This window comes from Ascaphus truei, chromosome 2 (assembly GCF_040206685.1).
Source record: "Ascaphus truei isolate aAscTru1 chromosome 2, aAscTru1.hap1, whole genome shotgun sequence".
NCBI lineage: Eukaryota > Metazoa > Chordata > Amphibia > Anura > Ascaphidae > Ascaphus > Ascaphus truei.
The window spans coordinates 2,503,190-2,528,914 of record NC_134484.1 but is presented as its reverse complement, the minus strand read 5'-3'; the positions used below and the strand labels follow the sequence as shown (position 1 = coordinate 2,528,914).

The window sequence follows — 25,725 nt, the reverse complement described above, 5'->3', positions numbered from 1 at the left end:
TCCTAAAGTGTGGTCTCCAAGAGTTACAATAATGTCCAGTATACAAACAGGTAAAGAACTACACAAAGTGTGTGAGACTGGGATATTCCCTCATAGTAACGTAAGGAGAGCGCCATCTTGCATTTTGGGAAATCGTTTGAGCAACTGAAAATGGCAGGATCCACCAATAAAACTGGGCTCTGCTTCTTCGGGAAGGAGCAAAAGCTAGAGATTATCCTCGAAGCTGGAATCACCAATAATGTCACAAATCCAAACTGGCTCATGGAGGAAACAGTAAGGTTCTCACTCTATATTTTTGATTTTGTAAAGCTCAATAAGTGTATTTCAGTCCCACTTAAAATCTTAAGGCTACAATTTATTTATACCGTATGTTGACTGCATTTAAAAGGTGTAGTGGCACCAAGTCTTTTTGATAGGTGGTACCGGCTACTGGGAAGACGAAGGAATAGCTCAGCCCTCCTCAATCCCAGGTATCGAGCGGGTCACCCACTTATCCCAGAAGAGGTGCTACCACTACCCTTCACTTTAGTCATTGACAAAATGTGCTCATATGAGAATACAAAATGGAACCACGAGCTGGGGATGAGTGGAACTGGTAACAATGAAGACCAAGAACTTTTGGGTCTTACAGTAACCAGCTCAAATTCTAAAACCTAGACTGGGCCAACGACCCTAGTCCTTGTGGATAAAGAGTGCCGCAGGCATAGAGAATGGGGAACTCCAGTTGGATGACGTGTCAAGCCGGACACCCGGGGAACTTTCTCCACTCCACGTTCATAACAATGGAGAAGGCAGAGATTACAAGGCAGAGATTACAAGGCAGAGATTACAAGGCAATGTGTCAGTCACGTGACAGGTGGAAAGCAGAAGACATATTTGTCGAGCAGCACAGCCTCCAAGAAACCATGTGATTCCTTTAACTAGACCAGGGCAGGCCAACGCGAGTCCTCAAGAGCAACCAACTGGCCGGGTTCAGGATATCCCTGCTTCAGCACATGTGGCTCAATCAAAGACTGCATAACTGGTGCTGAAGCAGGGATATCGTGAAAACCTGACCTGTTGGCGGCTCTTGAATTCTGGAGTTGCCCACCTCTGAACTAGACCAACGTGAATTCTTCAGAAAGTGCAGGTCACTCACAAGCTCGTGACATTTCTTTAAGTGTCCGAAGACTTTGTGCACGAGCTTTCTGAGCCTCAAACTACAGATACAGAACTCAAGAACTACAGTACAATGTAAGTTATTCAACCTGCAACCAACCTACACTTCTCCATAAGCAATGCACCTAGCAGCACTCAGAACTGTAACTGGGAAACAATAGTCCTAAAATCAGGAATCCGGGGAGAAGTGCAACCAAATTAGAGACGCCGCCCAAATGATTAAATATAAAAGAAAATAATTAATACAAAAATCACAGCGCCCTTAATAGGATCTCTCGTAATTCAGCCTGACAGGTCAGGGGGCAGAGCCACGAATAAAGGGATTAGGGGGTCTATTTCTCAGCTGGCCTCAGAGGAGAGACGGTTAACACGGGGAGGGGGAAATAACGGGGAGGGGGAAACAATGGGGAGGGGGAAAACAACGGGGAGGGGGAAAACAACGGGGAGGGGGAAAACAACGGGGAGGGGGAAAACAACGGGGAGGGGGAAAACAACGGGGAGGGGGAAAACAACGGGGAGGGGGAAAACAACGGGGAGGGGGAAAACAACGGGGAGGGGGAAATACAACGGGGAGGGGGAAATACAACGGGGAGGGGGGAAAACAACGGGGAGGGGGGAAAACAACGGGGAGGGGGAAATAACGGGGAGGGGGGAAAACAACGGGGAGGGGGGAAAACGGGGATAACGGGGAGGGAGGCTAACGGGGAGGGAGGCTAACGGGGAGGGAGGCTAACGGGGAGGGAGGCTAACGGGGAGGGAGGCTAACGGGGAGGGAGGCTAACGGGGAGGGAGGCTAACGGGGAGGGAGGCTAACGGGGAGGGAGGCTAACGGGGAGGGAGGCTAACGGGGAGGGAGGCTAACGGGGAGGGGGGATAACGGGGAGGGGGGATAACGGGGAGGGGGATAACGGGGAGGGGGATAACGGGGAGGGGGATAACGGGGAGGGGGATAACGGGGAGGGGGATAACGGGGAGGGGGATAACGGGGAGGGGGGATAACGGGGAGGGGAGAAAACGGGGAGGGGAGAAAACGGGGAGGGGGATAACGGGGAGGGGGATAACGGGGAGGGGGATAACGGGGAGGGTGGATAACGCGGAGGGAGGATAACGGGGAGGGAGGATAACGGGGAGGGGGGATAACCTGGAGGGGTTGTAACGGGGAGGGGGGATAACGGGGAGGGGGGATAACGGGGAGGGGGGATAACGGGGAGGGGGGATAACGGGGAGGGGGGATAACGGGGAGGGGGGATAACGGGGAGAGGTTCCTTGAGCTGCCCGAGCAAAATAAAAAACAGAAATAAAAAGCACGGCGTCTATTCCAAACGGAAACGTCACACAGTACAGAGGGGGGCTTCATTAACCCCTTCAGTGGAGGGGGTCCGGGATGCATTGCAGGCACCTGCAGCACTAAAGGTGTTGAATATATGACAAGGCTGCTGAACAGGGCAAATACGCACCCTTCAGCCGCCCCAAATTACTTTGCATATTGCAAAGAAGCCCCACGGTCCTTAAAACCCTCGAGGTGCCTGAGGGATGAAGGAAATGACGGTACCTCTGGCACGAGAAGGTTCTACCAAGACAGGAGGAGGATCACACACTGTGGTTGGAGGTGGTCATTTCATGGACCTTTCTCCTCTGTTACACACCAGCACCCAGCTCACCCAACACCCTCATAGAAGGCTTTGTCCAGTGCAAGTGGCACTGCTATCTGCCAGGTGCTGGCTGAGGAAGGCTGGATGCAGAACGTCCCCAGGGTGGCTTGTCCATACGTCAAAAACAGTCTTGTTGGGTGGAACTGCCCTCAACATATTGTCTAGATCCAATGGAGCCTGCTGCGAGCAGGGGCTTCCAACCCCAGGAGTGGCCTGTCCTGGCCGAAGCCCCCAATATGCTGGGCTCATGTAAGAGCTGGGTCTGTAGTTATAATAGGTTAATCCAGGGAAAGGGAAGAGGGGACGTACGCTGGGCGGGGCCACCACATTAGGTGCCACGCTTTGTGTATAGGAGGTGGGTAGCTCCCAGGAGAGCAGGGGCACCTTTGTGGGGGGCTCAGCAGGAGAATAGCTCCCAGCATCGGAGTCTGAACTGGTGCTACAGCTCTCGCTGCCATCGTCCTCTCTTGGGTGCTTGGTGGGGAACCTGGCGCTCTGCGTTGGGTGCCCCGGCACGTTCCAGCATCTCTCGCGCTCGTCATCTGAACTGAGTGACGATACAGTGGAAAGGCTGGAGCAAGAGGAGGACATGGGTTGGCTGGCAGAGTACCTGCGACTGATGCAGTTACTCAGTGAAGATGGTATGGAAGAGGTGTACAAGAGAGGAGGCTCGCTCCACATGTTGTTTACAGCCAGTGCGTGGGAAGTCTGTGAATTTTGTCTCTCCGGAGTCTTGGGGACATCTGGCAAGTCCACAGCCTGCAGGTCATGGAGCAGAGAGTCTATCATGAAGGACGTGTTGAGTTTGGATGCAGTGTTGGGTTGATGAGGTTCTTCACCACGGGACACAGAGCTGGCAGGAGATCCGCTGGTTGTTGGCATCTGCTGGTGTAGACTCCCGTTGCAGCCATATTTACACCCGTGCAGGATGAAGGGCGACAGGTCGTGGACAAACAGCTTTGTTCCGTAACGTGTTATCGCCGTGTTCTGCAGCTTCATGGCGTCCACGGGGATCCGGGTCACGTCCACCGCCCAGAAGTTACCTTTGCCCTGAGGCTTTCCCGGGTCTTTCAGCACCTGCAGGAAACAGGGCAGAAGGGAAACCTAGAATAACGCTGCTGACAGGTGGTGTACTCGCTAATGTGTGTCTCGGTTATGCAAGCTACGGGTTAGATTCCTGCCTTAGTCACGCTCCACGTGTGGGACACACATTATCGCTTTATGCCTGTGTTAATCAAATAATAATAGCTCCTTTCTCTGTGTCTGCCATGCGGAACACCAAAGGTAGCGCCAGGATTCCGCCTTAGAAGTGGCTGCACACGTGTTTATAAAGTGCTTTGAAATCGCAAAATGGTGTTAAATTTAATATATTTAGAAAAGCTGCGAGTTAAGGACTCAAATGTCCAGCTACACGTGTAAAGAGTGTTACAACAGTAAACTGCAGAATTATGCACACTCCCTCCCTGTCAGAGGGTGGAAATAAGAAAAGGACAAGATTCAGGCATTAAATCAGCACGCGGTAATGCAGATTTTCCGTTGACCAAAAACATTAAGAGGCAATCCAAGCAGACGGGGACAGACAGAGGGAGGGACGGACACACGAACGGACAATAGTGCAACTCATCAACTACAATGTATTCTTATATTATGAAGGCAACATTACCTATTGTTACAGTTTGCAGCTCAAACTGCTGGGAACATAGGCAACAAATTATGCCGGACAGGAAAGTGTTACAAAGATCTTGCACTGCTGGGGAAGTGGGCTGGAACATGCTATACACATCAAAGGATGCTCAGGATATTAAAACCCATTAAAATGGCATTAAGAGATGAATTTAAAAAAAATGGGTGAAATCTTCCAGAGCAAGGAGAAGACGGCTTCACAGCTTAAAGGGTCAGTTCCGTGTAGGATAAAAGGGAAGAGCAGCGATATGTTTAATAGGGTAAATCCATCCGATTGAGCAATCTATCTAAAAAGATGGAGAAAGCAGAAGTGTTTTTAATTGTATTTATTTTACTTCCGCCCGTTTCTGGGGATTTACGATGCTCATCTAACGGGTTATTTTTGTTGGTGCTAAAACCACAGACACGCGGTCTTTGTTTGGTCCGATGTGTATAATAATTAGGAAGCAGTCGAACAAACAGGAGCGGATCTGTCGGATCTACCGGATCCCGCCGCCCCCGGAGAAAAGGCAAAAACTTTCATTTCCCCCCAAATACAAACTAAACGTTGCTTGAAGGCGGACAGCAAATAAACCCTCCCCCCCGCCCCCCGTGTGAGCGTATTCACGTCAGAGAGAGGCCCGCACACCCGCCCTTCCCCATTATCACTTAGCATGCTTCCACTGCTGCCAAGGATTCTGGGTAACGACATGCAAATGAATACTCGCAGTGCATCAGTTTTGGCTTCTTGTCCATTTTAACATGGACCCCCTATAAGTGAGAATAGGGGGCGCTGTGTCACAGCGGGCAAGAGAATAGGGGGCGCTGTGTCACAGCGGGGAGGAGAATAGGGGGCGCGGTGTCACGGCGGGGAGAAGAATAGGGGGCGCGGTGTCACAGCGGGGAGGAGAATAGGGGGCGCTGTGTCACGGCGGGGAGGAGAATAGGGGGCGCGGTGTCACGGCGGGGAGGAGAATAGGGAGCGCGGTGTCACAGCGGGGAGGAGAATAGGGGGCGCGGTGTCACAGCGGGGAGGAGAATAGGGGGCGCGTTGTCACAGCAGGGAGGAGAATAGGGGGCGCGGTGTCACAGCGGGGAGGAGAATAGGGGGCGCGGTGTCACAGCGGGGAGGAGAATAGGGGGCGCGGTGTCACAGCGGGGAGGAGAACAGGGTGCACGGTGTCACAGCGGGGAGGAGAATAGGCGGCGCTGTGTCACAGCGGGGAGAATAGGGGGCGCGGTGTCACAGCGGGGAGGAGAATAGGGGGCGCTGTGTCACAGCGGGGAGGAGAATAGGGGGCGCTGTGTCACAGCGGGGAGGAGAATAGGGGGCGCGGTGTCACAGCGGGGAGGAGAATAGGGGGCGCGGTGTCACAGCGGGGAGGAGAATAGGGGGCGCGGTGTCACAGTGGGGAGGAGAATAGGGGCGCGGTGTCACAGCGGGGGGGAGAATAGGGGGCGCGGTGTCACAGCGGGGAGGAGAATAGGGGGCGCTGTGTCACAGCGGGGAGGAGAATAGGGGGCGCTGTGTCACAGCGGGGAGGAGAATAGGGGGCGCTGTGTCACAGCGGGGAGGAGAATAGGGGGCGCGGTGTCACAGCGGGGAGGAGAATAGGGGGCGCTGTGTCACAGCGGGGAGGAGAATAGGGGGCGCTGTGTCACAGCGGGGAGGAGAACAGGGGGCGCGGTGTCACAGCGGGGAGGAGGACAGGGGGCGCTGTGTCACAGCGGGGAGGAGAATAGGGGGCGCTGTGTAACAGCGGGGAGGAGAATAGGGGGGCGGTGTCACAGCGGGGAGGAGAATAGGGGGCGCGGTGTCACAGCGGGGAGGAGAACAGGGGGCGCGGTGTCACAGCGGGGAGGAGAATAGGGGGCGCTGTGTCACAGCGGGGGGGAGAATAGGGGGCGCTGTGTCACAGCGGGGGGGAGAATAGGGGGCGCTGTGTCACAGCGGGGAGGAGAATAGGGGGCGCTGTGTCACAGCGGGGAGGAGAATAGGGGGCGCGGTGTCACAGCGGGGAGGAGAATAGGGGGCGCGGTGTCACAGCGGGGAGGAGAATAGGGGGCGCGGTGTCACAGCGGGGAGGAGAATAGGGGGCGCGGTGTCACAGCGGGGAGGAGAATAGGGGGCGCGGTGTCACAGCGGGGAGGAGAATAGGGGGCGCTGTGTCACAGCGGGGAGGAGAATAGGGGGCGCGGTGTCACAGCAGGGGGGAGAATAGGGGGCGCTGTGTCACAGCGGGGGGGAGAATAGGGGGCGCTGTGTCACAGCGGGGGGGAGAATAGGGGGCGCTGTGTCACAGCGGGGAGGAGAATAGGGGGCGCGGTGTCACAGCGGGGAGGAGAATAGGGGGGCGGTGTCACAGCGGGGAGGAGAACAGGGGGCGCTGTGTCACAGCGGGGAGGAGAATAGGGGGCGCTGTGTCACAGCGGGGGGGAGAATAGGGGGCGTGGTGTCACAGCGGGGAGGAGAATAGGGGGCGCGGTGTCACAGCGGGGAGGAGAATAGGGGGGCGGTGTCACAGCGGGGGGGAGAATAGGCAGACTGGGTGGGACATGGGGTTAGCGGTCGTCAATCTCTGGTTATTTAACTCCTTAAAACATTACTATGGGTTAATTTGAGTTGTGGGAGACGGAGGGCCCCAGTAACCAAGCATTGCTGCTCTATAAGACACGTTTCAGCTCCCCCCAACCCACACACACCACAGGCCCTCCCCACACACACCACAGGCCCCCCCACCCAACCACACCACATGCCCCCCCACACCAGCCACACCAAAGACCCCCCACACACACACACACACACCACAGGCCCTCCCCACACCCAACCACAGACCCCCCACCCCAACCACACCACATGCCCCCCCACACCAGCCACACCAAAGACCCCCCCCACACACACACACACCACAGACCCTACCCCCACCCCACCCACACCACAGACCCCCACACCCAACAACACACCACATGCCCCCCCACCCAACCACACCACAAGCCTTCTCCTTACCCAACCATACCACAGAAAACACCACAGGCCCTCCCCCCACCCAAGCACAGACCCCCCCACCCAACCACACCACAGGCCCTCCCACACACTCACCTTTCGGAAGCAGTCATTTGAGGACAGGTTGTGTCGGACGGAGTCTCTCCAGCCCACGTAATCCCCCGTAAAGAACGGGAACAGAACGCCGATATCCACCAGGATCTGGGGAGACATCACTGCGTGTCACACTGAGGCTGGTCACCTACCCCCCAAAGTAATCTAACGGGGCGCCGATATCCACCAGGATCTGGAGACACATCACTGCGTGTCACACTGAGGCTGGTCACCTACCCCCCAAAGTAATCTAACGGGAACAGGGCGCCGATATCCACCAGGATCTGGGGACATGCGTGTCACACTGAGGCAGGTCACCTACCCCCCAAAGTAATCTAACGGGGCGCCGATATCCACCAGGATCTGGGAACACATCACTGCGTGTCACACTGAGGCTGGTCACCTACCCCCCAAAGTAATCTAACGAGGCGCCGATATCCACCAGGATCTGGGGAGACATCACTGCGTGTCACACTGAGGCTGGTCACCTACCCCCCAAAGTAATCTAACGGGAACAGGGCGCCGATATCCACCAGGATCTGGGAACACATCACTGCGTGTCACACTGAGGCTGGTCACCTACCCCCCAAAGTAATCTAACGGGGCGCCGATATCCACCAGGATCTGGGGAGACATCACTGCGTGTCACACTGAGGCTGGTCACCTAACCCCCAAAGTAATCTAACAGGAACAGGGCGCCAATATCCACCAGGATCTGGGGACACATCACTGCGTGTCACACTGAGGCTGGTCACCTACCCCCCAAAGTAATCTAACGGGAACAGGGCGCCGATATCCATCAGAATCTGGGGAAACATCATTGCGTGTCACACTGAGGCTGGTCACCTACCCCCCAAAGTAATCTAACCGGGAACAGGGCGCCGATATCCATCAGGATCTGGGGACACATCACTGCGTGTCACACTGAGGCAGGTCACCTACCCCCCAAAGTAATCTAACGGGAACAGGGCACCGATATCCACCAGGATCTGGGGACACATCACTGCGTGTCTCACTGAGGCTGGTCACCTACCCCCCAAAGTAATCTAACGGGGCGCCGATATCCACCAGGATCTGGGGACACATCACTGCGTGTCACACTGAGGCTGGTCACCTACCCCCCAAAGTAATCTAATGGGAACAGGGCGCCGATATCCACCAGGATCTGGGAAAACATCACTGCGTGTCACACTGAGGCTGGTCACCTACCCCCCAAAGTAATCTAACGGGAACAGGGCGCCGATATCCACCAGGATCTGGGGACACATCACTGCGTGTCACACTGAGGCTGGTCACCTACCCCCAAAGTAATCTAACGGGGCGCCAATATCCACCAGGATCTGGGGACACATCACTGCGTGTCACACTGAGGATGGTCACCTAGCCCCCAAAGTAATCTAACGGGGCGCCAATATCCACCAGGATCTAGGGACACATCACTGCGTGTCACACTGAGGATGGTCACCTAGCCCCCAAAGTAATCTAACGGGGCGCCGATATCCACCAGGATCTGGGGACATGCGTGTCACACTGAGGCAGGTCACCTACCCCCCAAAGTAATCTAACGGGGCGCCGATATCCACCAGGATCTGGGAACACATCACTGCGTGTCACACTGAGGCTGGTCACCTACCCCCCAAAGTAATCTAACGGGAACAGGGCGCCGATATCCACCAGGATCTGGGGACACATCACTGCGTGTCACACTGAGGTTGGTCACCTACCACCCAAAGTAATCTAACGGGAACAGGGCGCCGATATCCACCAGGATCTGGGGACACATCACTGCGTGTCACACTGAGGCAGGTCACCTACCCCCCAAAGTAATCTAACGGGAACAGGGCGCCGATATCCACCAGGATCTGGGGACACATCACTGCGTGTCACACTGAGGCTGGTCACCTACCCCCAAAGTAATCTAACGGGGCGCCGATATCCACCAGGATCTGGGGACACATCACTGCGTGTCACACTGAGGCTGGTCACCTACCCCCCAAAGTAATCTAACGAGGCGCCGATATCCACCAGGATCTGGGGAGACATCACTGCGTGTCACACTGAGGCTGGTCACCTACCCCCCAAAGTAATCTAACGGGAACAGGGCGCCGATATCCACTAGGATCTGGGGACACATCACTGCGTGTCACACTGAGGCTGGTCACCTACCCCCCAAAGTAATCTAACGGGAACAGGGCGCTGATATCCACCAGGATCTGGGGACACATCACTGCGTGTCACACTGAGGCTGGTCACCTAACCCCCAAAGTAATCTAACAGGGCGCCGATATCCACCAGGATCTGGGGAGACATCACTGCGTGTCACACTGAGGCTGGTCACCTACCCCCCAAAGTAATCTAACGGGAACAGGGCGCCGATATCCATCAGGATCTGGGGACACATCACTGCGTGTCACACTGAGGCTGGTCACCTACCCCCCAAAGTAATCTAACGGGGCGCCGATATCCACCAGGATCTGGGGACACATCACTGCGTGTCACACGGAGGCTGGTCACCTACCCCCCAAAGTAATCTAACGGGAACAGGGCGCCGATATCCACCGGGATCTGGGGACACATCACTGCGTGTCACACTGAGGCAGGTCACCTACCCCCCAAAGTAATCTAACGGGGCGCCGATATCCACCAGGATCTGGGGACACATCACTGCGTGTCACACTGAGGCTGGTCACCTACCCCCCAAAGTAATCTAACGGGAACAGGGCACCGATATCCACCAGGATCTGGGGACACATCACTGCGTGTCACACTGAGGCTGGTCACCTACCCCCAAAGTAATCTAACGGGAACAGGGCGCCGATATCCACCAGGATCTGGGGAAACATCACTGCGTGTCACACTGAGGCTGGTCACCTACCCCCCAAAGTAATCTAACGGGGCGCCGATATCCACCAGGATCTGGGGACACATCACTGCGTGTCACACTGAGGCTGGTCACCTACCCCCCAAAGTAATCTAACGGGGCGCCGATATCCACCAGGATCTGGGGACACATCACTGCGTGTCACACTGAGGCTGGTCACCTACCCCCAAAGTAATCTAACGGGGCGCGGATATCCATCAGGATCTGGGGACACATCACTCCGTGTCACACTGAGGCTGGTCACCTACCCCCCAAAGTAATCTAACGGGAACAGGGCGCCGATATCCACCAGGATCTGGGGACACATCACTGCGTGTCACACTGAGGCAGGTCACCTACCCCCCAAAGTAATCTAACGGGGCGCCGATATCCACCAGGATCTGGGGACACATCACTGCGTGTCACACTGAGGCTGGTCACCTACCCCCCAAAGTAATCTAACGGGAACAGGGCACCGATATCCATCAGGATCTGGGGACACATCACTGCGTGTCACACTGAGGCTGGTCACCTACCCCCCAAAGTAATCTAACAGGAACAGGGCACCGATATCCATCAGGATCTGGGGATACATCACTGCGTGTCACACTGAGGCTGGTCACCTACCCCCCAAAGTAATCTAACGGGAACAGGGCACCGATATCCATCAGGATCTGGGGACACATCACTGCGTGTCACACTGAGGCTGGTCACCTACCCCCCAAAGTAATCTAACGGGGCGCCGATATCCACCAGGATCTGGGGAGACATCACTGTGTGTCACACTGAGGCTGGTCACCTAACCCCCAAAGTAATCTAACGGGGCGACGATATCCACCAGGATCTGGGGACACATCACTGCGTGTCACACTGAGGCTGGTCACCTACCCCCCAAAGTAATCTAACGGGAACAGGGCGCCGATATCCACCAGGATCTGGGGACACATCACTGCGTGTCACACTGAGGCTGGTCACCTACCCCCCAAAGTAATTTAACAGGAAAAGGGCACGGATATCCACCGGGATCTGGGGACACATCACTGCGTGTCACACTGAGGCTGGTCACCTACCCCCCAAAGTAATCTAACGGGAACAGGGCGCCGATATCCACCAGGATCTGGGGACACATCACTGCATGTCACACTGAGGCAGGTCACCTACCCCCCAAAGTAATCTAACGGGGCGCCGATATCCACCAGGATCTGGGGACACATCACTGCGTGTCACACTGAGGCTGGTCACCTACCCCCAAAGTAATCTAACGGGAACAGGGCGCCGATATCCACCAGGATCTGGGGAAACATCACTGCATGTCACACTGAGGCTGGTCACCTACCCCCCAAAGTAATCTAACGGGAACAGGGCGCCGATATCCACCAGGATCTGGGGACACATCACTCCGTGTCACACTGAGGCTGGTCACCTACCCCCCAAAGTAATCTAACGGGAACAGGGTGTCGATATCCACCAGGATCTGGGGACACATCACTGCGTGTCACACTGAGGCTGGTCACCTACCCACCAAAGTAATCTAACGGAAACAGGGTGCCGATATCCACCAGGATCTGGGGACACATCACTGCGTGTCACACTGAGGCTGGTCACCTACCCCCCAAAGTAATCTAACGGGAATAGGGCGCCGATATCCCCTACGATCTGGGGACACATCACTGCGTGTCACACTGAGGCTGGTCACCTACCCCCCCAAAGTAATCTAACGGGGCGCCGATATCAACCAGGATCTGGGGACACATCACTGCGTGTCACACTGAGGCTGGTCACCTACCCCCCAAAGTAATCTAACGGGAACCGGGCGCCGATATCCACCAGGATCTGGGGAAACATCACTGCGTGTCACACTGAGGCTTGGCACCTACCCCCCAAAGTAATCTAACGGGAACAGGGCGCCGATATCCACCAGGATCTGGGGACACATCACTGTGTGTCACACTGAGGCTGGTCACCTACCCCCCAAAGTAATCTAACGGGAACAGGGCGCCGATATCCACCGGGATCTGGGGACACATCACTGCGTGTCACACTGAGGCTGGTCACCTACCTCCCAAAGTAATCTAACGGGAACAGGGCGCCGATATCCACCAGGATCTGGGGACACATCACTGCGTGTCACACTGAGGCTGGTCACCTACCCCCCAAAGTAATCTAACGGGGCGCCGATATCCACCAGGATCTGGGGACACATCACTGCGTGTCACATTGAGGCTGGTCACCTACCCCCCAAAGTAATCTAACGGAAACAGGGTGCCGATATCCACCAGGATCTGGGGACACATCACTGCGTGTCACACTGAGGCTGGTCACCTACCCCCCAAAGTAATCTAACGGGGCGCCGATATCCACCAGGATCTGGGGACACATCACTGCGTGTCACACTGAGGCTGGTCACCTACCCCCCAAAGTAATCTAACGGGAATAGGGCGCCGATATCCCCCACGATCTGGGGACACATCACTGCGTGTCACACTGAGGCTGGTCACCTACCCCCCCAAAGTAATCTAACGGGGTGCCGATATCAACCAGGATCTGGGGACACATCACTGCGTGTCACACTGAGGCTGGTCACCTACCCCCCAAAGTAATCTAACGGGAACCGGGCGCCGATATCCACCAGGATCTGGGGAAACATCACTGCGTGTCACACTGAGGCTGGTCACCTACCCCCCAAAGTAATCTAACGGGAACAGGGCGCCGATATCCACCAGGATCTGGGGACACATCACTGCGTGTCACACTGAGGCTGGTCACCTACCCCCCAAAGTAATCTAACGGGAACAGGGCGCCGATATCCACCAGGATCTGGGGACACATCACTGCGTGTCACACTGAGGCTGGTCACCTACCCCCCAAAGTAATCTAACGGGAACAGGGCGCCGATATCCACCCGGATCTGGGGACACATCACTGCGTGTCACACTGAGGCTGGTCACCTACCCCCCAAAGTAATCTAACGGGAACAGGGCGCCGATATCCACCAGGATCTGGGGACACATCACTGCGTGTCACACTGAGGCTGGTCACCTACCCCCCAAATAATCTAACGGGAACAGGGCGCCGATATCCACCAGGATCTGGGGACACATCACTGCATGTCACACTGAGGCTGGTCACCTACCCCCCAAATAATCTAACGGGAACAGGGCGCCGATATCCACCAGGATCTGGGGAGACATCACTGCGTGTCACACTGAGGCTGGTCACCTACCCCCCAAAGTAATCTAACGGGGCGCCGATATCCACCAGGATCTGGGGACACATCACTGCGTGTCACACTGAGGCTGGTCATACCCCCCAAAGTAATCTAACGGGGCGCCGATATCCACCAGGATCTGGGGACACATCACTGCGTGTCACACTGAGGCTGGTCATACCCCCCAAAGTAATCTAACGGGGCGCCGATATCCACCAGGATCTGGGGACACATCACTGCGTGTCACACTGAGGCTGGTCACCTACCCCCCAAAGTAATCTAACGGGAACAGGGCGCCGATATCCACCAGGATCTGGGGACACATCACTGCGTGTCACACTGAGGCTGGTCACCTACCCCCCAAAGTTATCTAACAGGGCACCGATATCCACCAGGATCTGGGGACACATCACTGCGTGTCACACTGAGGCTGGTCACCTACCCCCCAAAGTAATCTAACGGGAACAGGGCGCCGATATCCACCAGGATCTGGGGACACATCACTGCATGTCACACTGAGGCTGGTCACCTACCCCCAAAGTAATCTAACAGGGCGCCGATATCCACCAGGATCTGGGGACACATCACTGCGTGTCACACTGAGGCTGGTCACCTACCCCCCAAAGTAATCTAACGGGAACAGGGCGCCGATGTCCACCAGGATCTGGGGACACATCACTGCGTGTCACACTGAGGCTGGTCACCTACCCCCCAAAGTAATCTAACGGGGCGCCGATATTCCCCAGGATCTGGGGACACATCACTGCGTGTCACACTGAGGCTGGTCACCTACCCCCCAAAGTAATCTAACGGGAACAGGGCGCCGATATCCACCAGGATCTGGGGACACATCACTGCGTGTCACACTGAGGCTGGTCACCTACCCCCCAAAGTAATCTAACAGGAACAGGTCGCCGATATCCACCAGGATCTGGGGAAACATCACTGCGTGTCACACTGAGGCTGGTCACCTACCCCCCAAAGTAATCTAACGGGAACAGGGCGCCGATATCCACCAGGATCTGGGGACACATCACTGCGTGTCACACTGAGGCTGGTCACCTACCCCCCAAAGTAATCTGACAGGGCGCCGATATCCACCAGGATCTGGGGACACATCACTGCGTGTCACACTGAGGCTGGTCACCTACCCCCCAAAGTAATCTAACGGGAACAGGGCGCCGATATCCACCAGGATCTGGGGACACATCACTGCGTGTCACACTGAGGCTGGTCACCTACCCCCCAAAGTAATCTAACGGGGCGCCGATATCCACCAGGATCTGGGGACACATCACTGCATGTCACACTGAGGCTGGTCACATACCCCCCAAAGTAATCTAACGGGAACAGGGCGCCGATATCCACCAGGATCTGGGGATACATCACTGCGTGTCACACTGAGGCTGGTCACCTACCCCCCAAAGTAATCTAACGGGGCGCCGATATCCACCAGGATCTGGGGACACATCACTGCGTGTCACACTGAGGCTTGTCACCTACCCCCCAAAGTAATCTAACGGGAACAGGGCGCCGATATCCACCAGGATCTGGGGACACATCACTGCGTGTCACACTGAGGCTGGTCACCTACCCCCCAAAGTAATCTAACGGGGCGCCGATATCCACCAGGATCTGGGGACACATCACTGCGTGTCACACTGAGGCTGGTCACCTACCCCCCAAAGTAATCTAATGGGAACAGGGCGCCGATATCCACCAGGATCTGGGGACACATCACTGCGTGTCACACTGAGGCTGGTCACCTACCCCCCAAAGTAATCTAACGGGGCGCCGATATCCACTAGGATCGGGGGACACATCACTGCGTGTCACACTGAGGCTGGTCACCTACCCCCCAAAGTAATCTAACGGGAACAGGGCACCGATATCCACCAGGATCTGGGGAAACATCACTGCATGTCACACTGAGGCTGGTCACCTACTCCCCAAAGTAATCTAACGGGGCGCCGATATCCACCAGGATCTGGGGAGACATCACTGCGTGTCACACTGAGGCTGGTCACCTACCCCCCTAAGTAATCTAACGGGAACAGGGCGCCGATATCCACCAGGATCTGGGGACACATCACTGCGTGTCACACTGAGGCTGGTCACCTACCCCCCAAAGTAATCTAACGGGAAACAGGGCGCCATATCCACCAGGATCTGGGGACACATCACTGCGTGTCACACTGAGGCTGGTCACCTACCCCCCAAAGTAATCTAACGGGAACAGGGCGCCGATATCCACCAAGATCTGGGGACACATCACTGCGTGTCACACTGAGGCTGGTCACCTACCCCCCAAAGTAATCTAACGGGGCGCCGATATCCACCAGGGTCTGGGGACACATCACTGCGTGTCACACTGAGGCTGGTCACCTACCCCCCAAAGTAATCTAACGGAAACAGGGCGCCGATATCCACCAGGATCTGGGGACACATCACTGCGTGTCACACTGAGGCTGGTCACCTACCCCCCAAAGTAATCTAACGGGAACAGGGCGCCGATATCCACCAGGATATGGTTTCACATCACTGCGTGTCACACTGAGGCTGGTCACCTACCCCCCAAAGTAATCTAACGGGGCGCCGATATCCACCAGGATCTGGGGACACATCACTGCGTGTCACACTGAGGCTGGTCACCTACCCCCCAAAGTAATCTAACGGAAACAGGGCGTCGATATCCACCAGGATCTGGGGACACATCATTGCGTGTCACACTGAGGCTTGGTACCTACCCCCCAAAGTAATCTAACGGGAACAGGGCGCCGATATCCACCAGGATCTGGGGACACATCACTGCGTGTCACACTGAGGCTGGTCAACTACCCCCCAAAGTAATCTAACGGGAACAGGGCGCCGATATCCACCAGGATCTGGGGACACATCACTGCGTGTCACACTGAGGCTGGTCACCTACCCCCCAAAGTAATCTAACGGGGCGCCGATATCCACCAGGATCTGGGGACACATCACTGCGTGTCACACTGAGGCTGGTCACCTACCCCCCAAAGTAATCTAACGGGAACAGGGCGCTGATATCCACCAGGATCTGGGGAGACATCACTGCGTGTCACACTGAGGCTGGTCACCTACCGCCCCAAAGTAATCTAACGGGAACAGGGCGCCGATATCCACCAGGGTCTGGGGAGACATCACTACGTGTCACACTGAGGCTGGTCACCTACCCCCCAAAGTAATCTAACGGGAACAGGGCGCCGATATCCACCAGGATCTGGGGACACATCACTGCGTGTCACACTGAGGCTGGTCACCTACCCCCCAAAGTAATCTAACAGGGCGCCGATATCCACCAGGATCTGGGGACACATCACTGCGTGTCACACTGAGGCTGGTCACCTACCCCCCAAAGTAATCTAACGGGAACAGGGCGCCGATATCCACCAGGATCTGGGGACACATCACTGCGTGTCACACTGAGGCTGGTCACCTACCCCCCAAAGTAATCTAACGGGAACGGGGCGCCGATATCTACCAGGATCTGGGTACACATCACTGCGTGTCACACTGAGGCTGGTCACCTACCCCCCAAAGTAATCTAACGGGGCGCCGATATCCACCAGGATCTGGAGACATCACTGCGTGTCACACTGAGGCTGGTCACCTACCCCCCAAAGTAATCTAACGGGAACAGGGCGCCGATATCCACCAGGATCTGGGTACACATCACTGCGTGTCACACTGAGGCTGGTCACCTACCCCCCAAAGCAATCTAACGGGAACAGGGCGCCGATATCCACCAGGATCTGGGGACACATCACAGCGTGTCACACTGAGGCTGGTCACCTACCCCCCAAAGTAATCTAACGGGAACAGGGCGCCGATATCCACCAGGATCTGGGGACACATCACTGCGTGTCACACTGAGGCTGGTCACCTACCCCCCAAAGTAATCTAACGGGAACAGGACGCCGATATCCACCAGGATCTGGTTTCACATCACTGCGTGTCACACTGAGGCTGGTCACCTACCCCCCAAAGTAATCTAACGGGAACAGGGCGTCGATATCCACCAGGATCTGGGGACACATCACTGCGTGTCACACTGAGGCTGGTCACCTACCCCCCAAAGTAATCTAACGGGAACAGGGCGCCGATATCCACCAGGGTCTGGGGAGACATCACTACGTGTCACACTGAGGCTGGTCACCTACCCCCCAAAGTAATCTAACGGGAACAGGGCGCCGATATCCACCAGGATCTGGGGACACATCACTGCGTGTCACACTGAGGCTGGTCACCTACCGCCCAAAGTAATCCAACAGGAACAGGGCGCCGATATCCACCAGGATCTGGGGACACATCACTGCGTGTCACACTGAGGCTGGTCACCTACCCCCCAAAGTAATCTAACGGGAACAGGGCGCCGATATCCACCAGGATCTGGGTACACATCACTCCGTGTCACACTGAGGCTGGTCACCTACCCCCCAAAGTAATCTAACGGGAACAGGGCGCCGATATCCACCAGGATCTGGGGACACATCACTGCGTGTCCCACTGAGGCTGGTCACCTACCCCCCAAAGTAATCTAACGGGGCGCCGATATCCACCAGGATCTGGGGAGACATCACTGCGTGTCACGCTGAGGCTGGTCACCTACCCCCCAAAGTAATCTAACGGGGTGCCGATGTCCACCAGGATCTGGGGACACATCACTGCGTGTCACACTGAGGCTTTTCACATACCCCCCAAAGTAATCTAACGGGAACAGGGCGCCGATATCCACCAGGATCTGGGGACACATCACTGCGTGTCACACTGAGGCTGGTCACCTACCCCCCAAAGTAATCTAACGGGGCGCCGATATCCACCAGGATCTGGGGAAACATCACTGCGTGTCACACTGAGGCTGGTCACCTACCCCCCAAAGTAATCTAACGGGAACAGGGCGCCGATATCCACCAGGATCTGGGGAAACATCACTGCGTGTCACACTGAGGCTGGTCACCTACCCCCCAAAGTAATCTAACGGGGCGCCGATATCCACCAGGATCTGGGGAGACATCACTGCGTGTCACAGTGAGGCTGGTCACCTACCCCCCAAAGTAATCTAACGGGGCGCCGATATCCACCAGGATCTGGGGACACATCACTGCGTGTCACACTGAGGCTGGTCATACCCCCCAAAGTAATCTAACGGGGCGCCGATATCCACCAGGATCTGGGGACACATCACTGCGTGTCACACTGAGGCTGGTCATACCCCCCAAAGTAATCTAACGGGGCGCCGATATCCACCAGGATCTGGGGACACATCACTGCGTGTCACACTGAGGCTGGTCACCTACCCCCCAAAGTAATCTAACGGGAACAGGGCGCCGATATCCACCAGGTTCTGGGGAGACTTCACTGCGTGTCACACTGAGGCTGGTCACCTACCCCCCAAAGTAATTTAACGGGAACAGGGCGCCGATATCCACCAGGATCTGGGGACACATCACTGCGTGTCACACTGAGGCTGGTCACCTACCCCCCAAAGTAATCTAACGGGAACAGGGCGCCGATATCCATCAGGATCTGGGGACACATCACTGCGTGTCACACTGAGGCTGGTCACCTACCCCCCAAAGTAATCTAACGGGGCGCCGATATCCACCAGGATCTGGGGACACATCACTGCGTGTAACACTGAGGCTGGTCACCTACCCCCCAAAGTAATCTAACGGGGCGCCGATATCCACCAGGATCTGGGGACACATCACTGCATGTCACACTGAGGCTGGTCACCTACCCCAAAGTAATCTAACGGGAACAGGGCGCCGATATCCACCAGGATCTGGGGACACATCACTGCGTGTCACACTGAGGCTGGTCACCTACCCCCCAAAGTAATCTAACGGGAACAGGGCGCCGATATCCACCAGGATCTGGGGAAACATCACTGCGTGTCACACTGAGGCTGGTCACCTACCCCCCAAATAATCTAACGGGAACAGGGCGCCGATATCCACCAGGATCTGGGGACACATCACTGCATGTCACACTGAGGCTGGTCACCTACCCCCCAAATAATCTAACGGGAACAGGGCGCCGATATCCACCAGGATCTGGGGAGACATCACTGCGTGTCACACTGAGGCTGGTCACCTACCCCCCAAAGTAATCTAACGGGGCGCCGATATCCACCAGGATCTGGGGACACATCACTGCGTGTCACACTGAGGCTGGTCATACCCCCCAAAGTAATCTAACGGGGCGCCGATATCCACCAGGATCTGGGGACACATCACTGCGTGTCACACTGAGGCTGGTCATACCCCCCAAAGTAATCTAACGGGGCGCCGATATCCACCAGGATCTGGGGACACATCACTGCGTGTCACACTGAGGCTGGTCACCTACCCCCCAAAGTAATCTAACGGGAACAGGGCGCCGATATCCACCAGGTTCTGGGGAGACTTCACTGCGTGTCACACTGAGGCTGGTCACCTACCCCCCAAAGTAATTTAATGGGAACAGGGCGCCGATATCCACCAGGATCTGGGGACACATCACTGCGTGTCACACTGAGGCTGGTCACCTACCCCCCAAAGTAATCTAACGGGAACAGGGCGCCGATATCCATCAGGATCTGGGGACACATCACTGCGTGTCACACTGAGGCTGGTCACCTACCCCCCAAAGTAATCTAACGGGGCGCCGATATCCACCAGGATCTGGGGACACATCACTGCGTGTAACACTGAGGCTGGTCACCTACCCCCCAAAGTAATCTAACGGGGCGCCGATATCCACCAGGATCTGGGGACACATCACTGCGTGTCACACTGAGGCTGGTCACCTACCCCAAAGTAATCTAACGGGAACAGGGCGCCGATATCCACCAGGATCTGGGGACACATCACTGCGTGTCACACTGAGGCTGGTCACCTACCCCCCAAAGTAATCTAACGGGAACAGGGCGCCGATATCCACCAGGATCTGGGGAAACATCACTGCGTGTCACACTGAGGCTGGTCACCTACCCCCCAAAGTAATTTAACGGGAACAGGGCGCCGATATCCACCAGGATCTGGGGACACATCACTGCGTGTCACACTGAGGCTGGTCACCTACCCCCCAAAGTAATCTAACGGGAACAGGGCGCCGATATCCATCAGGATCTGGGGACACATCACTGCGTGTCACACTGAGGCTGGTCACCTACCCCCCAAAGTAATCTAACGGGGCGCCGATATCCACCAGGATCTGGGGACACATCACTGCGTGTAACACTGAGGCTGGTCACCTACCCCCCAAAGTAATCTAACGGGGCGCCGATATCCACCAGGATCTGGGGACACATCACTGCGTGTCACACTGAGGCTGGTCACCTACCCCAAAGTAATCTAACGGGAACAGGGCGCCGATATCCACCAGGATCTGGGGACACATCACTGCGTGTCACACTGAGGCTGGTCACCTACCCCCCAAAGTAATCTAACGGGAACAGGGCGCCGATATCCACCAGGATCTGGGGACACATCACTGCGTGTCACACTGAGGCTGGTCACCTACCCCCCAAATAATCTAACGGGAACAGGGCGCCGATATCCACCAGGATCTGGGGACACATCACTGCATGTCACACTGAGGCTGGTCACCTACCCCCCAAATAATCTAACGGGAACAGGGCGCCGATATCCACCAGGATCTGGGGACACATCACTGCGTGTCACACTGAGGCTGGTCACCTACCCCCCAAAGTAATCTAACGGGGCGCCGATATCCACCAGGATCTGGGGACACATCACTGCGTGTCACACTGAGGCTGGTCACCTACCCCCCAAAGTAATCTAACGGGAACAGGGCGCCGATATCCACCAGGATCTGGGGACACATCACTGCGTGTCACACTGAGGCTGGTCACCTACCCCCCAAAGTAATCTAACGGGAACAGGGCGCCAATATCCATCAGGATCTGGGGACACATCACTGCGTGTCACACTGAGGCTGGTCACCTAACCCCCAAAGTAATCTAACGGGAACAGGGCGCCGATATCCACCAGGATCTGGGGAAAGGGCAACAGATTTTATCAAGGAGCTCTAACCCCACTTAGGAGCATTCCTACTAAACGGTGCTAACCCACACCAGGCCATGCAGCTGAACACATTACTGAGGCTTTGTGACATTCTTTTTGATGCCACATTTTGACATCAGAATAAATAATAGAGAAAACAAATGAATATAATGTGTATAAAATAACAATCCGTGGGAAAGTAACCTCAGCAAAGGTACACAATATTACCCCCAGCAAAGGTACACAATATTACCCCCAGCAAAGGTGCACAATATTACCCCCAGCAAAGGTGCACAATATTACCCCCAGCAAAGGTACACAATATTACCCCCAGCAAAGGTGCACAATATTACCCCCAGCAAAGGTGCACAATATTACCCCCAGCAAAGGTACACAATATTACCCCCAGCAAAGGTACACAATATTACCCCCAGCAAAGGTACACAATATTACCCCCAGCAAAGGTACACAATATTACCCCCAGCAAAGGTGCACAATATTACCCCCAGCAAAGGTACACAATATTACCCCCAGCAAAGGTACACAATATTACCCCCAGCAAAGGTACACAATATTACCCCCAGCAAAGGTGCACAATATTACCCCCAGCAAAGGTGCACAATATTACCCCCAGCAAAGGTGCACAATATTACCCCCAGCAAAGGTACACAATATTACCCCCAGCAAAGGTACACAATATTACCCCCAGCAAAGGTACACAATATTACCCTCAGCAAAGGTGCACAATATTACCCTCAGCAAAGGTACACAATATTACCCCCAGCAAAGGTACACAATATTACCCCCAGCAAAGGTACACAATATTGCCCCCAGCAAAGGTACACAATATTACCTCAGCACAGGTACACAATATTACCCCGAGCAAAGGTGCACAATATTACCCTCAGCAAAGGTACACAATATTACCCCCAGCAAAGGTACACAATATTACCTCAGCAAAGGTGCACAATATTACCCCCAGCAAAGGTGCACAATTTTACCCCCAGCAAAGGTGCACAATTTTACCCCCAGCAAAGGTACACAATATTACCCTCAGCAAAGGTGCACAATATTACCCTCAGCAAAGGTACACAATATTACCCCCAGCAAAGGTACACAATATTACCTCAGCAAAGGTGCACAATTTTACCCCCAGCAAAGGTGCACAATATTACCCCCAGCAAAGGTGCACAATATTACCCCCAGCAAAGGTGCACAATATTACCCCCAGCAAAGGTGCACAATATTACCCCCAGCAAAGGTGCACAATATTACCCCCAGCAAAGGTACACAATATTACCCCCATGACTGCCAGGGGACTCTGTAAGACTGTCAGAGCATTGGCCCGAGGGCGTTCCCTCCAGGCGGGCGGCTTAATAATGACCGGCATCGTGACTCTTCCACGCAAGACGTCCTACCTCCGCAGCGCTGTGACCAGCACTACAACAGCCCCTAATAAAAGCCCCCCCACTCCTATAACACACAGCATTAGGAATAGAACATGTAAGAATATATTTATATGTGAATGACATAATTATGACTATAATGTAACAGAATGCATTGCTCAGAGGAGGGTAGAGTATGTGGGTAATGCCCCTGCCTTTGAAGTGGGTGAATCCAGGTTAAATCCTAGTGCCAACTGTGCCACCATCTCCCTGTGCCTCAGGCAATTAAATTAGAGAGTAAGCTCTGTGGGCAGCCACTCCTGGTGTACAGCGCTGTGTACACTGCGCTATACAAGCATTAAACATGAGGATTATAGGACTAGAGTATAAATTAATTTGGGGGACCATAAGGGACAGCTTGTAGGTTTCCCGTCCTATCCTGGACCTGTCCTTGTGAGTCAGGACCCCCCCCCCCCCCATATCCGACAGCACTATACAGTGTGGGCACATTGCTGCCCCTCCCCCCCCCCATATCCGACAGCACTATACAGTGTGGGCGCATTGCTGCCCTTCCCCCCCCCTGCTGGGAGGCAGGAGGGGGCGACAGGGGCATCTATTTGGATGACTCTTGACCTCTGGCTTTCGTTTACAGTAAGGAATTAAGGACTCAAACTGCAGGCTTATCTGCTCCACAAGTCTATGGGAAAAGAAACAAGTCCCCCACTATCCCCTCACCCATCCCATTGCCCCCCAACACCCATCCCCCTCACCCACATCCCCCGTCCCATTCCCCCCCCTTATCCATACACCCCATCACCCATCCCATCCCCCCCCCATCACCCATCACATTCCCCCCCATCACCCATCACATTCCCCACCCCCCCATCCAATCCCATTCCCCCCCCATCCAATACCATTCTCCCTCCCCTCACCTATACACCCCCATCCCATTCCCTCCCCCATCCCCATCACCAACATCCGTTGGGGCAGTCGCAGACTCCAGGGGGGTGGTGGTTGGGGGGGGGGGGGAAATAACACCGGGCAGTGGGGCAGAGGTCTCTATACGATTAGGGAACAACCCCTCATCCCACAGCCATAACCCACAAGGGCCCTTATTCCAAACACTGAAGCCACTGCCCCGGGGGGAAGATTATCGGCCCAATCATGTGTACGGAGCCGGTCCATTCCCCAGCGCTGGGAAAGCGGTTTTCCGGCCTACTGACCAGGGGCCAGTGCTGGCGGACTTAGATTCTCTAGTAGCGAGAGGGGGCATAAGGAAACAACAACGGCCATTTCTAGGTCCCCACCAAAAAATGCAAATACATTTCTTGACCTCAATATAGCGAATGACTGGATTCTCTCTTTATAAAGCCGGTGATTGGGACCATCGATGTAAGGACAATGTGTAACGCCTGGGTGTTGTGCACGTGGAACGGGTTACATGCCAGAGGGCTCTCTCTATAATGTCCAATACTGTGTGGCCAAGTGAGACTGGGCGGTTAGTTCCCCTGTTACCTGGGAGAGCTTGAGCTTCTTCTCCGCAGAGTTCTGGATGACCAGAGCGATCATGGCCAGGTAGGAGTATGGGGGCTTGGCGTATCGGTGGTAATTCTTCTTCTTGGTCTTCCTGTCCTTCTTCTCGTCCTCTCCTGTAGACTCCATCTCCTTCACCCCCCCATTGCCCTCACTCCAGGGGGAGTTCTCTTTCTCAGACTCTGGGGTCAGTGCCTTCTCCATGCTGCCTCTGTCAGGGGCCGGGGTCCCCCCCTCTCTGTGAAGGGAGAAGGGTCCCCATGGATGGAGGCCAGTGGACATGTCATAGGAAGAGTCAGCGGCTGCTCCGAGTTGCTCCAGATGTAGGGAGTTCACAGCTGTGAAGGTTGAAGGCTCCAGGCTCTGAAGCTGGGACCCAGCTGGGAATACTGGACAGAGGCTGGAGGGGTCCCTCATGATGCTGCTGACCACTTCTCCCTCCTTCAGTCCTTTATCATGCTAATGAGACTTCAACACAAGTAGATTCGCAGACTGCTGGCTCCAGAGCTGGGGGTTGTGGGGGGTAAACAGATCTTCTGAGGAGACAGATCAGGGTGAATGGAGAGGTTAGGACCTGAAAACGAGGGGTGGGACTTCAAAACGTAGGACACATTACAGATGTCACACACAGTAACACCTAGCAAAGGAAAAAAGGGGAGAGTGAACATGGCCAGGTAGGAGTATAGGGGCTCGGGGTATCGATGGTAATGGGGAGGGTGAGGGGGGGGAAGAAGGGGAGGATAGAGAAGAGGGGGGGGAGGATAGAGAAGAGGGGGGGAGGATAGAGAAGAGGGGAGGGAAGGATAGAGAAGAAGGGGGGGGAAAGGAAAAACCTCTCACTGACTGCCCCACACCTCTGGAACGCCCTTCCCTTCAGTATTCGAATAGCACCCTCTCTATCCACCTTTAAGACCCAACTCAAAACACACCTGCTTAAGGCAGCATACGAGTAGCTCCGTGGCTGACACTTTACACGAGAAAGGGGGGGGGAGCAGAGGGCGAGAGACAAGGGGGAGCAGAGGGCGAGAGACAAGGGGGAGCAGAGGGCGAGAGACAAGGGGGAGCAGAGGGCGAGAGACAAGGGGGAGCAGAGGGCGAGAGACAAGGGGGAGCAGAGGGCGAGAGACAAGGGGGAGC

At 55.4% G+C, this 25,725-nt stretch overlaps 1 protein-coding gene across 1 annotated transcript; it reads right to left on the bottom strand.

Moving 5' to 3' along the window:
- Positions 1 to 2,828: 2,828 nt before the first annotated feature.
- On the bottom strand, positions 2,829 to 25,005 carry LOC142474373 (forkhead box protein H1-like). Its single transcript, XM_075580862.1, has 3 exons — positions 24,571 to 25,005; positions 7,573 to 7,677; positions 2,829 to 3,887 (listed from the first exon to the last, which is right to left on the bottom strand). The coding sequence occupies exons 1-3, from the start codon at positions 25,003 to 25,005 to the stop codon at positions 2,829 to 2,831; spliced, it is 1,599 nt and encodes a 532-aa protein (XP_075436977.1).
- Between the last annotated feature and the right edge of the window lie 720 nt (positions 25,006 to 25,725).